Genomic DNA, 13,413 nt, shown 5'->3' on the forward strand with positions numbered 1-13,413 from the left:
AGATATGAATTTTACAAGTGTTACGTCCCATGCCTGTAATTTCAGTACTCTGCTACAAAGCATTCAATTAACTTGCCCTTCCTCACACCCTGTTTGCTTTTAACTGCTGAAGAAATGGCTGCATCCCCTGCAAGACAGGCCAAAGTTGGCAATCTTAGATGCTCTGCAAGACACTTTCTTTGACAAGCTTCGGCGCAGTCGCTCTTTTAGTGACCTGCCATCGCTCAGGCTAAGCCCAAAAGCAGGGCTAGAGCTATATGTGAGTCCTGGTTTCTGTTTGGTGAAGGAGTTTTTCAGTCCCCATGTGGCATCTCTGTTCCCACGCATGCTTCGTGTGCTGCTCTCTGTTGCAACTCGCTCATTTTGCTGACTGATGGAAGGGGAGAACGTGACTGTGAGCCCATGCTGCTCGCATTAAATCTAAGTTCCTCCTGGTGTCTACAGGGATAATGGTCAGAAGCCAACCATGTGGGGGAGGAGAGCAGGGCAGGAGTACAAGCCAACATGATATTTTTAAAGATGTGCTGCCATACAAATTGATGTTAGATGCTTGCTGAGTAACGTGACTTTCAGCAGCAAAGGAGAGGCTGAAAGCAGACCCATGTGGGGGAAAAGAAGAAATGAAACTCTGAGTATCAGTATGTTTAGGGAAAAAAAACTGCTGGGAAAATGATGCAAGTTTTGGACGTTTTAACCTTGTGTCCTTTGCCAACATATGAATGCCTATATTTTCTTCCAGCAAATTGTCAGCAAAATAGAAGTTGTGTTCATCTGTGCTGTGCTTTTGTGTGTGTTTGCCACGTAGTGAAGGCTAAAAGTTGTTTCAGAACCCATCAGTGTGAAATTGCAGGCTTTGATTTATTACATTCTGGCTCCAGATAGGTTCTCGTATTTTCGCTCCTTACTGCTTTTTGCTTTTCCTCTGTTCTAAAAATTGCATAAAATAATAGAAGGATTTGTACTACAACTCTGAGATGGTTCAAACCTGATGACAGGGAAGAAGACAGAAGAAATGTTATAACTCTCTCCAATGTGCAGGAAGAGAATTTAACATGAGGCAATATTTCATTAAAACAAAATTTGTAGGTGACATAGGCAGGCTGTGACACCTGCAGTGAGTTTTACCCATAGCTCAGCCAGTTTTTGTCTCCTAAGTGATCAGTGTCCTGGTGAACACACCACCACACGATTTCTTCTGTTTCCTTTCAGAAGAAACTGATGTTGAACATGACTTTTCTGTAGCTCGTGTTCCACAGCTAGTAGAGATACCCATGCCACATGCAGAACATACTTTCAACATAAAGAAATAGCACAGCAATATCACTATCAAAATGCCATGACACTGGAAAAACTTTTGGAGCAGCCTGTTTTACAGTTTAGGGATTGCTATCAGAAAATAAACACAACAGAAAAATAAACAGGTATGAAAATGCAGACAAGGTAGCTTAAGTGCAACCCCAGCATGGAGAGCTGTCCTGTAGGAAATAGGGCAGTGCCCCAGAACTGATGCTAGAGTCAACCTGCTAAGAGCAGTGGTGCCTGGGTCTGTGTTCTGGGACACACTTACCAAGTTCTTGGCTTACCCTGTCTCAAAAGAGATGCTAAACTCGAGCTGCCCAGCAGAACTCCTGCTGAAGTCAGGGGTTGTGACAGAGGCAAGCACAAGTTGGATTTGAAATGTGTTTTGTTTTTTGTTTTTTTTTTTTCCCCCATCTCTCAAGTCTTGAATGCTTCTCAAATCTTTTTCCTTGCATTTGTCCTTTCTGGAAACACAGTATATTTTCTTTCTCTTTCCATCTAGGCACAAAAAACATTTTATCTTTCTCAATTATCTTTTCAGTCAAACTTGCCAGATGACGTCTTTGAAAATGGCACGGCAACCACTGAGAAGCGGCCTCTTTCCTTCACTTTTGGCGACCTGCCTTATGAAGACCAAATGCCCCCTGCCAACTCACCGGGGTCCTCTTCTGCTCACGTCAGCTCCAGCCCCGATATCGCCGCCACCCCCACCCAACGCCGAGCTCTCAAGTCTTCCTCCAAGAGCTCAAGCCCGGACTGCAGCAGCAGTGACTCCCGCAGAGACTCTGTCCCTGAGCCTAAGGACCGGCCGTCCCAGGGAGAGGCAGCAGTGACGGAGAAAAAGGCCGTCCCCAGGGCGGCTTCTGAAGTTTGCCGAAAAACCTCCGATGCTGGGAGCGATCGTGTCTTTATAGAGACAAATGTCCCGGTGTCCCTCCTGCAGGAGACGGATGAAGGTTCAGAGCTAAAGCCGGTGGAGCTGGATACCTATGAGGGCAACATCACGAAGCAGCTGGTAAAAAGGCTCACGTCCGCAGAGGTGCCCATGACCCTGGAGAGGCTTCCGTGTGAGGGATCCATTAGTGGGGAATCAGAAGGATACAAGTCTTATCTGGATGGAAGCATTGAAGAAGCCTTGCAAGGGCTTCTCTTAGCTCTTGAGCCACATAAAGAGCAGTATAAAGAGTTTCAGGATCTGGATCAGGAAGTGATGCATCTGGATGACATCCTAAAAGTGAGTACGTTTTCAGAAAATACTACCCTAAAGAAAATCTGAGCAGGGTAGAATCTCCTCTCATTCCTCACAAACAACAAAGTAGACATTTTGGAGATCCGTAAAATACCTCAGTAGCAATAGATTTGCTCCTCTTGGAGCATCCCTTCACAGTGTTGTAGTTTTAAACTTGTGTCTGCAATGTGCTGACCATAGCCTTGTATCCACAAGCAATGGATTTTTTACTTTACTGGAAACCCAGGGGAAAGAGAAAAAAGGCACAATGGCAGAGGGTTAATTAAATTAATCCCTTCTCTGAAGAAACCATGTGAGAACCTGCTGCCTGTACCATACTGGAGATCAGATTGTAGCCAATCTTCTGCCTTTAAAATCTACGGGTCACATCCTTGGTGGGTGTAGTTTGACATACTACCCCTGAACTTATGTAGAGCTGTGCAAAACTACACCAGCTGAGGATCAGGCCTTGTAACCGTAGAAGCTGAATTTTCTAAATTGCCAAACCAATTTAGACGTACGAGTCTCCCTGAACGTTGCCATTCCTACCTTGCCTAGGCTTTTTTGCAAGCCTTTTCCTTTTTTCCCCATCCATTTTTAAAGTGAGAGACATCCTGTCTTTATACCAGAGTATGTTGAAGACAGAAGTAGAGGGTTTTGCATGTGTGTTGATAATGTTTACTGCCAATCACTGTGACTCATATCTCCCCCATGAATAATAACTCACGACGCAGTACTGTGCAAAGAGTATTATATGGGAAATAATCATTTCAAATGCTTCATATTCATATGCAAGTTGGTCTGCCAGTCATTTAAACCTCATCGCTTAAAAACATGGCTGAAGAGAAAGGAAGGCATTTATCTTTTTCAAAAAATAAAAAAATTAAAAAAAAAAAAAAAACACACAGAGAAAAACACTTTGTTAACATCTTTGTTTCCATCAGTGTTTGCAGCTGTATGGTAGTTCCCCAGATTAAGTATTTATTTTTTCTGACAACCTGCAGCCCCTGATCCTTGCACTATATCCCCAGTTAAGTTCAAGCAGGCCAAGCTACCATTGCTTATTATTTTTTAACATCGTGACTGCTCTGCAGCTTGTACCAAAGAGGTCAGCTGTCCAAACAGCAGAGGGACAACAGAGACTGTTCATTCACATTCCTTTTATCAGAAGCCACAAAGGGACAGGCACGGGATGGGGGGAGAGAGAGGACAGACGTGTGCAGACAGAATTCCTGCACACCAGAGATGGCCACTTCTTCCAGATCTACTCTCTGCATGTGGCCTATTGACCGGCTTGCAGACTGACACTCAGCACCCGCAGCAGCTGCGCTGGGCTCCCCATGCCAAAAGGTGGAGCTGGAATCCAGCTGCAGCTGAAGAAAGCCCTCTTGGCCATGTCAGACGGGCACAGAAAACGAGAAGCCCACATATCGCTGTGTGCTCCTGCCTGAAGAAGCTGAACTACCAGCCCCAAAATGAACAGTAGCTGAAGCCATCCGTGCTGCAGGGCAGGTGGGATACAACACCTACGGAGGTGCCGTGGAGTATGTTTGATCAGTTAAAGACTGTATGGTCAGTTTAAGGCATCAAGCATAAAATTTGTGCATACAAATTAGAAACAAAACTCCAAGCCTGGAGGAGCTGAGCCTGAACTCGGAGGCCATTTTTTTTTTATTTTTTTTTATTTTTTTATTTTTATTTTTTACGAGACAAAGCAAAGTCCTGGCTCTTACTCGGGACTGGAAGACATAGCTCTGGAACTGCACCGCTGGCTCCTGGCTGTTTCTGGTCAGACAGCCAGGTGGGGCTCAAGGTGTAAGAAGTCACTGCACAAACCAACAACGGGGTGAGCCCTCAAGTTACTGACTCGTCATCTGCTCCTGCAAGGTGACCCTGGAAGCAAGTCTGTGGACACGTCTGGACGAATTGCCACATGGGACTGGGGCCTTTGATGCTTTCCACAGCACCAGTAAGGCTGCAGTCACGTTTCTTCCCAGCAGTGAGATAGGAAGGCTTTCCCCCTCTCTAGGTGCTGTTGATTCACAGGTCATAATACCGCTTTTTCTGGTCACCTAGGCATCTGATGCGTGATTGGCTTTTCCTTGATAAGCCACATGGCTTCAACGGCCACAGAAGTCCTCTCATCCATCTGCAGATACGGGACCAAGTTCATTCGTGGCTCAGCTCCATTAGAGTTGCATCTGGAAGAAATTCAACAGTGCCATTGGATATATACATATAACTCAGCTCCTGTACCTGTAGCAGAAATTATGGAATGTGCCTTTCCTTTTCACCTTCCAACACATTAATTACCGTCTCTCCTTCTGGAGGATGCTGAAAGCTGTGTCACTTGGACTCAAGATGTTCTCCTTGGTTCTATAAAACATACCAAATCTTGCCTTTGAGGGTCTTCCTTTGGGGAAGAGAGGGGGTAGGATGGGGAGGGGAGGAGGAAGGGAAGGGTTTTCTAGTCCTCAGGCTTTGATTGTGTATGCTATGAATATGAAGGTTTGAAGTGAAATACCCAATAAAATGAAGTTTTAAAAATAAAATGAAGAATTTTAAAGTTTTAAGCTTTATCATTCATTTACTTTTTTCTTTCAGTAGTAGCTAATATCTGGGGTTTTCATTGGTTCGTTCTGCCTTTGCAGTGCAAGCCAGCAGTAACCCGAAGCAGGTCCTCCAGTTTAAGTCTAACAGTTGAAAGTGCTTTAGAAAGCTTTGATTTCCTGAACACCTCTGACTTTGATGATGAGGATGGTGGTGGTGAGGAGGTTTGTAATGGTGGAGGAGGTGCAGACTCAGTATTTTCAGACACTGAGATTGAGAAGAATAGGTAAGTTTGTAGTAAGTGCCAGCTATGCTTAAGCCAAACTGATACCCTAGCTCTTTGTCACTAACAGAGGATCCTGGTGCACACATTATTCAAGGAAGACCGACTAATCCTTGAGGAGTTTATAGGGTCTGAGGGTTTCCTGTGGCTGTTCTGTACCAAATCTTTAGCTTCCAGGATGATTTTCTTCCTGTTCAAATATGCACAATCTGCCCCCTCTCCCCCCAAACAAATGGGTAAATTAAATTAACCTGACATCAATACTGGCAGAGCCTCTTCCTTGACATAGGTTTGGACCTGGTTTTCCTTGGATGTAATTACTAATTCCTCTGTGGTTTTTCCCCCCCCTCCCTTTGTCTTTTCTCTCTAGCCGAATGAGTCTTTGCAGTGGATTAAGCTTGTCAATAACAATAACACAGGGCCAGATTTAAGCAGCATGGTGTAGGTTTCCTTTGGAATGTAAGAGTGATGACTGGTACTCTGTCCATGGCCCTGCGTGTTACCTGCCCTTCTTTCATCACTTCTGGTCTTTCTGAGGGAAAAAAAAAAAAAAAAAAAAAAAAAAAAAAAAAAAAAAGAGCTGTGTTGTTTTGTGTTGTGGTTTGCCATTGTCGTGTGACCGTTAAGATGCTGTGTTTCAATCATTAAATCCTAAAAGCATGTTTACATCCTCGGCACTGACACGAAGCCCAACAGGCACACGTGTGGCACTAGACATGGAAAAAAAGAAAATTCAAAGTTGGTTCCTTAAAACCCCATGCTTTCTAACACGGGAGTTATACTTCTCACATCTTATCATGGCCTTTTCAAAGCAATTTTGAGTACAAACAAGCAATGACCATTCAGTTCCCATCCGTCTCACTGTGCTGTCTCCCTCCAGACTAAGACTTGGTGGGAAGAAAAACTTGGAAAATTGTGCTGCTTGCTACACTGGCACTCTGAGCTCAGCTCAGTCTGTGTGGATTTAAGATCTGGCTTTATCCAGGCGCTTCAGCATAAATTCAACTTAAGCAGAAGAAACTTAAGTTACTGATAAGCTAACTAAAATCTTTAAGTCGAAGTTAAAACCCCATTTTTCCCCTCGGGCTGATCCCCAGGCAGCGTGGATTCCTGCTTCCATTTTTAGATGCGTGTGTGACTCAGTGCAAAGATCACAAGTGCTGACACTTCGGAACTTGCAGCCAAGCACGCTTGAAGCCTGGGGACTGACCTTGGGCTTTGCATTTAAACACGGGGAGGATCATTTGTACAAGGCAAAGTTGGAAGTAATGATTTAAAACACAGTGAGAACAGCTTTACCCTCTTACAGAAACTACTGGCAAACTAAGCTGTACACAGTGTGCCTAAAACGGCCTATGAAAACATCATGTCTCTTCCTCCAGCAGTGGTTTTCCTTTTCTTCTGCAATGAGTCCTAAATTTGGCACCGGGAAGACACCCAGAGCCTCGATCCACTCTCAGCAGCTCAGTGCTTGAGGTGGCACAAGCTGTAATGCTGCCTCCTCCTAGCCAGTGGGGGAGACGATTTATCACCAGATGGGTGTTTTCTCCTGGGGTCTGCACCAACGTGCAACAGCAGCCCCAGGTTAAAGAGGCCCCCTTGGCGTTGCTCAAGGCAAACGAGCCAGGGCACCGCGGAAGAGACCTGTCCCCCCCCGAGCGCACGGCCGCTCTGCACCCGGGCACCACTGCTCACGTGTGACATGATGTCTTCAGCACCAGGTTTCTGGCTTTCCGAGGGCTGTGTGGTCCCAGAGCGCTGCTTTCGGCTCTTCTCCCGTGCTCGTTGCCCGTCTCGCTGCGTGAGCGTGTGTCTGTCTGCCGCGGCAGCCGCTGGCCCCCACTGACCTCCTCCTCCCTCCACAGTTACAGGCCGGAGCACCCCGAAGCCAGGGGCCACCTCAGCGAAGCCCTCACCGAGGACACGGGGGTCGGCACCAGCGTTGCCGGCAGCCCTCTGCCACTCACCACGGGGAGCGACAGCCTCGACATTACCATAGTTAAGCACCTGCAGTATTGCACGCAGCTCATCCAGGTACCGCAACAGCTCCTGTCGTTTCGGTCCCGGCCTCAGAGCTCAGAGCAGAACTGACGAGCCAGCCACGGGGCACGCAGAGGGTGCTGCTGGTGCAGATCAGCAGATGGCAGGGACAGGTACTGCTCTGGGTGAGGAACCTCTGCTGGCTTCACCAGCAGATGCTCCTGGCCAGAAGGTTGCTCCCCAGTTCAGGTATCTCAGGTCTTCAGTGGTAAAGCAGGAGCCTGTGGCCCCAGCCCTGGGCAGTGCTGTGGTGCTCAAAAACAAAACCATTTCTGAAATGTGAGGGGGAGAAGAATCTCTGCTTTGAATCATCTGCAGAGTCTAAACCACAGCAAAGGTAGCACATAGCAGTCTCTCTGGGAGATCAAAATCATCCATTCATACTCGAGACTAACTAGCACAGCCTTTTAGCAGGGTTTGTCAGAACCTAAGCACAATAAATGTGATCTTAAACCTCCAGCAAGCAGCTCTAGCAAGTGAGGGCATCAGGGTTTTGTTGCTGAATCAAAACGTATCACAACTTCTCTTTACAACTATTTGACTCTTCAACCTTAGATATTAGTTTTTTTTTCCAAAGGCCCACTGAAGCAATACAGAGCAATCGTGATTCCAGTACCCTTAGTGCCGAGCTGGACACTCTGCTGACTCACAAGCATGAGAAAAAAGGCGGCTTTGGCTTAAAGAATATGCTGTAAATATGCAGCTGGGGGAGGCAGGCTTGGGCTCTGTCCAGATTCCGTATGAATGGTATTGAAGTGGACTGCTGAAGAAAATGCAGGTGTCAGCAGCAGGCAGTGTTGTCCAGGGGAAAGCACCAAGCAAATACAGGCAGCTGGGTAGGTGATCAGAGCTGAAACAGAGCAGAGAAAGAGCAACCTGTGTTTTGCCTCCAGGCAGGTACGTCCTGGAAGTCCGTGGCCTATGCTATGTGAAAATTAGACTAATACTTCTTTCTGGCTTTAAGCTTTATGATGACAGAATCCTTCAGCTTACCAGAGTGTGTAAATCAGAAATTATGCAAATGGCTACCGAGGCGTCTGGATCTCAACATAGATGTCAAAAGTAGAAGGAACAATGCATATCAACCAGGACCATAAAATATCACAAAAATTAGAAACATTTGAGGTTAAGGAGATCCTATGATTACAGGCAATGAATTTACCTTTGCGCTTCTTCAGGCAGCAGCTGTTTTGGAGGTTTTGTTCTGAGGTTTCAGTGACTCCTGTTCTTCCTTTCCTGCTTGTCTCCATCAGCAAATTGTGTTCTCCAGCAAAACACCATTTGTGGCAAGAGACCTCCTGGATAAGCTGTCCAGGCAGATCCTCGTGATGGAGAACATTGCAGAGATCAGCACCGAGAACTTGGGGAACATCACCTCCCTTACCGATGGTAAGAGACAAGTCAGGGGATTTCCTCTGTTTTGTTTGGCCATGTGTGCCTGCTGAAATAATCGCTGCACAGAGCTCGCTGTGACTGTGGGAAATGCCACCACAGCAAGGGACAACTCACAGTTACAAACAGAAGCAGCAGTCACCAAAGTTGATCTTATTCTGCCTTAAGCACTGCTATCCAGAAATAAATATCCTGCGTGATGCGCAGGGGTGATTGCTGCAGTGGGGTGGGGATGCTGCCACCTCTGCCACCCAAATTTGACCTCCACCTCTCTTTCCTGAGGAGAGATTGGATCTGCCTTGTTCCATCAAAGGCATAATACAATTCCTCAAACAGTTTATCCCAACTGTTCTGTGGAGAACTACTTAGATATTTTTGTTGTTGGTTGCATTTATTTTAATACCTTGGAAGAGTCTGGCAAACACTTAGTTATTCACCCTCATGAGCACTCTGGCAGGATGGGTAAATATACTGTGGTGTATTTACTTCATCAGAAAATTAAGGTAAAATTGAGTGACTTACCCATGACCACAGAGCAACGCCAGGACAAGGGCCAGCCTCAAGCAGACCATTTGTATTCCCTAGTATTTCCCCTAGTATTTCATGGTATTTAAATGGATGAGACATCAGTGCCCAGAACTGGATCAGGAGCACATTTTCTCACATATTCCTGTGGGAAAAGGAAACAACACATTACAAATCTGGGGTCAGCATGTGACCAGACTCTGTGAAGGTAAAGACACAGGGTGACCTACCATCCATCAGTGGGATGGGGTGGATTTCCTCCACTCCTATCACCTTTTCTATTTAGGAAGACAGTGCTTCCTAAGCGCACAGCATTGTTTCATGGTTCGTTTTGTCTTCTCCTCCAGCAATCCCAGAGTTCCACAAGAAGCTGTCGCTGCTGGCTTTCTGGATGAAATGTACCGGTCCTTCAGGAGTGTATCACACATCTGCAGACAAGATGATGAAGCAGCTGGATATTAATTTTGCCACCACTGTGAATGAGGAATGTCCAGGACTTGCAGAAACAGGTACCACCTGCTGCTGCACAAAAAAAAATGCTATCTGTCATCAAAATGGAGAACAGTTGTGTACTGGGCTTTGCTCAGCTGTCAGTGCTTTGCTTTCCAACCCCTTGAGGTCTGTTTGGGCATGGCTCCAAGGTCTCATTTGAAAACTAATGCAACAACTCTTGAAACAGTTTTGGCCTGAAATAATCAGATTGGAATAGGAGAAAATGGTGAAAACGTCATTTTAAGTTTTATCAGGTTATCAGAAAGCATATTCCCAATTACAGATCTGTAAGTGATACCATGACGTAGGAATCCTCTTACTTAATCCTATCTATGCAATGTCTGTGCCCTGTTACATTTCACTGGGATGAAATTCATATGCATTCAAGTATGTCTACCTGAAGATAGGTTGCTGTTTCAGGTGGGATGTACCACCTCTCGAGCTCCAGATATGTTGACCAGCTCTCCCTGGACTGGAACAGGGATGATTTGCTCAGGGCAGTGTTTTCCTCCCTGCTGCTCTCCAGGACAGTGTCTGAGGCTAGCTTTCTGCATGCCACACACTCAGGCAGGAATGCCAGCAGCTTTGTTCTCACTAACCTGTCCTTTTGTCCCTGGCTGCCTGCAGTTTTCCGCATCCTGGTGTCTCAGATCCTGGACCGGACGGAGCCTGTCCTCTACTCCACCATGTCCTCGGAGATCATCACCGTCTTTCAGTATTACAACTATTTTGCAAGCCACAGTGTTAATGATCTTGGAAGCTATTTGCTGCAGCTTGCGAAAGAAGGTAGGGTATACAAATGTAGCATCTAATGGGGTATAAATACATTGACATGCTCCTGTGCTCAGCACTAAACAGTTCAGGCCTGAGGATGATTTTAGGAAAGAGGGAGGAAAGGGGGGCAAGGAAGTGCCTTGGTTACTAAGTCTGACTGCACCCAAACACTTGTACATAACAAAGGGAAGGAGCTGATGTAGATACACCCTCAGTCAGTTCTGTTTCCATATTTGAATGAGAAAAAACTATACTGAAAGAGTTACTTTTTAGGAAACAGCTGATAGTGCCGGGCCAGGCCCAAGACCTAGGAAGTTTTCAGTGCCCACAGCTTTGATGGAGTTTCAGTCTTTCATCATCCTTTGTGGAGATGTTTGCTGAAGTGCTGAGCTCTTCTCCAAAGCTGAGGGATCACAGCACCTCAGTTAATGGCAGGCTCTGCCTCTGAGATCTAAAGATGGAAGCAAGCTCTCCACAGAACATGCTAGAGTGCCATTCCTGGCAAGCCAGGTTTTCTTCTTTTCAAGTTGAGAGGCAGTTTGAGGAACCTTGCCTAGTTTTCCCTTTTATTTGGGCACACTGGAGAGCTTTTGCTCAAAAGCCTGGAAGGAAAAAGGAACTTCAGCTCCCTCCTGAAACACATTACCCTGGCTTTTGGTGGGAGACATCAATCTCTTAGGAAAAACTCTCACAAAGATGCCCTGGAAGTCAATACATTAGCTAGGGTATTGGGTTTCCCTTGTTCTGGTGAGGATTTATGTGCCACAACATCCCATCTAGCCCATCTACTCATACCCTCCTTTAAGAATGCCTAAGAAACCATCCCAAACTAAAGCCCAGATGGTTCCCTGTGCAGACAAACCACAATGCTGCAATGCTCAGATGGGGATTTTTCATCTGTCCTTTGTGTGTGTAGTAAAACCTGAGGATTTATGGTGGGCAAAGGAACAATCTGAAATGTTGAAAGGATAAAAATAGTAACAAAGACCTTCCTCTTTCACTTCTAGCCTCTGTGGTTCAGATGCTGCAGTCCGTGAAGGATGGAAAACTGCATCAAAACGTGGCCAAAATAAATTCCAATAACCTCCCACCACAGCAAGAAGTTCTGAGAGCTTTGGCTTTACTTCTCAATGAAAATAAAAATGAAGTCAGTGAGACTGTGGCATCACTTCTGACAGCTACTGCAGAAAACAAGCACTTCAGGGAGAAGGTAAGTGGCAGAAAATCACCGATCACACAAGGGACCAGTATAATCATTACTTTTTTTTTTTTCTCCCTGTGTGTCTCAAATGTCTACATGTATAAAATAATTGCTCCAAGCCTGATTTAAACTGATCCAGAGGGATTCTCCACCTAATTCTTCTGCAAATAGGCAGGTTTATTTCTGTCATTATGCCAGTCTGCTTCTACCTGTCATTATACTAAACAGGTACCAAACCAAAATTGTGCACGTACTTAGCAAATGCTGCAGTCTCCATCTGTCTTCCCCACCTCAACATTTCTGCCGTCCTGTCTCAGACTTGGCTTCATGGCAAGGCTCCAGCACCATCAATGCACAAGGACGCTGGTTCACTGCCTATGGGCAAGACCACAAAGTGCCTTATACGAAGGCATTATGCACCCAGCTGCCACCAAGTTGAGCTGCTCACACTTTTTTTTTTTTTTGCTCAGCAATACTTAGTAATTCTTAGGACCAAGGAGTAAAGTGGTCTAGCAGCTCTTGCCAACCTTGGTAATAGTTCATGTCAGTCCCTTAGGGGTCCACCCCATCCTGCTCATCACTACCCCCACATTAGAAAGACCTACTCAAGGGTCAGCTCCTGGGCTGTTCAGACCCCAGGTCCCACTTGCTCTTCACCGACTCATGTAGAAAGGCCCCCGGGGTGCCGGACTGTGCTTCTCACAGATGTGAATGTTTACTCATCAAAAACTGGCCCCAGACAACACACTCCCAAGGAGCCGTAACGAGTGGCCCGGCCTGGAGCCGCCGTAAGGAGTTACCCATCACCTCGCCTGCAGCCAGGGCCGTGCCTCAGTCCCACCTGCACACCGTCAGGAGAAGGGCAGCAAGCCCTCTCTGTCCATCACGGTGGAAACGCCTCCCGCCTGCTGCCCCACGCAGCCACAGACATTTTCATGTCTACTCTTCTTTATCTGTTTCCAGGCCTTGATTTATTACTGTGAAGCGCTAACCCAGCCCAACCTCCAGCTGCAGAAGGCAGCTTGCCTGGCTCTAAGATACCTCAAGGTAAGAGACAAGGAATTCGGTTGTGGCACTTGGTCTTATTTTAAAGAAAGGTCATCTGAGAGGTGTAAATAACAAAATAAAAATTGCAATAGCAACAGCAGTAGTGCTTTTATTTTGCATTGCTGCACTGCATCATTTTATAACTTGTTGTTTGGGAGCAGTTTAGAAGCTTTGTTTCAAAAGCAGAGAGAAAAAAAAATCCTTTTTGATCTCTCAGGAGAAGGCATATTAGGAGTCAGTGGTGGAAATGGGAGCCAAATTGATATAACCCAAGCAGTGTGTCTCAACGAATCTTGAACAGTGAGGAAGGCAATTACTGGAAAAAATTCCACTGAGGGAGTAGACCTCTGTCTTCTGGGATCTTCAGAAAAAAAGCTGAAGCCTTCCTAGAAGATATTACTACATGTGAAGGCTGCAACTGATAGGTGACTACCACCCATGTAGATGCGCTTTTCCTGTCATATTAAATAACATATCTAGAGACACGACAGCTGCGCCCCGAAGGCCTAACATTTTTGTCACAGAGCAGAACAGGATCATTCCTTGCTTTCTTTCCCAAATAGCAGAGGCAAGGCAAAAATG

General features: G+C 45.9%; 1 protein-coding gene across 2 annotated transcripts in view; it reads left to right on the plus strand.

Moving 5' to 3' along the window:
* RIPOR2 (RHO family interacting cell polarization regulator 2) overlaps positions 1 to 13,413 on the plus strand; it is a 59,747-nt gene that overhangs the window by 42,662 nt on the left and 3,672 nt on the right. Inside the window, exons 13-20 of one of the 2 annotated variants that reach the window (XM_035317925.1) lie at positions 1,841 to 2,533; positions 5,731 to 5,801; positions 7,226 to 7,394; positions 8,654 to 8,789; positions 9,665 to 9,826; positions 10,437 to 10,595; positions 11,591 to 11,793; positions 12,748 to 12,831. In XM_035317925.1, coding sequence (XP_035173816.1) covers positions 1,841 to 2,533; positions 5,731 to 5,801; positions 7,226 to 7,394; positions 8,654 to 8,789; positions 9,665 to 9,826; positions 10,437 to 10,595; positions 11,591 to 11,793; positions 12,748 to 12,831 — 1,677 coding nt within the window. Of the gene's footprint in view, positions 1 to 1,840; positions 2,534 to 5,178; positions 5,364 to 5,730; positions 5,802 to 7,225; positions 7,395 to 8,653; positions 8,790 to 9,664; positions 9,827 to 10,436; positions 10,596 to 11,590; positions 11,794 to 12,747; positions 12,832 to 13,413 lie in introns of both variants that reach the window. The other variant, XM_035317924.1, reaches the window with a different exon arrangement.

The sequence above is a fragment of the Oxyura jamaicensis genome, chromosome 2 (assembly GCF_011077185.1).
Source record: "Oxyura jamaicensis isolate SHBP4307 breed ruddy duck chromosome 2, BPBGC_Ojam_1.0, whole genome shotgun sequence".
In the NCBI taxonomy this organism is placed as follows: Eukaryota; Metazoa; Chordata; class Aves; order Anseriformes; family Anatidae; genus Oxyura; species Oxyura jamaicensis.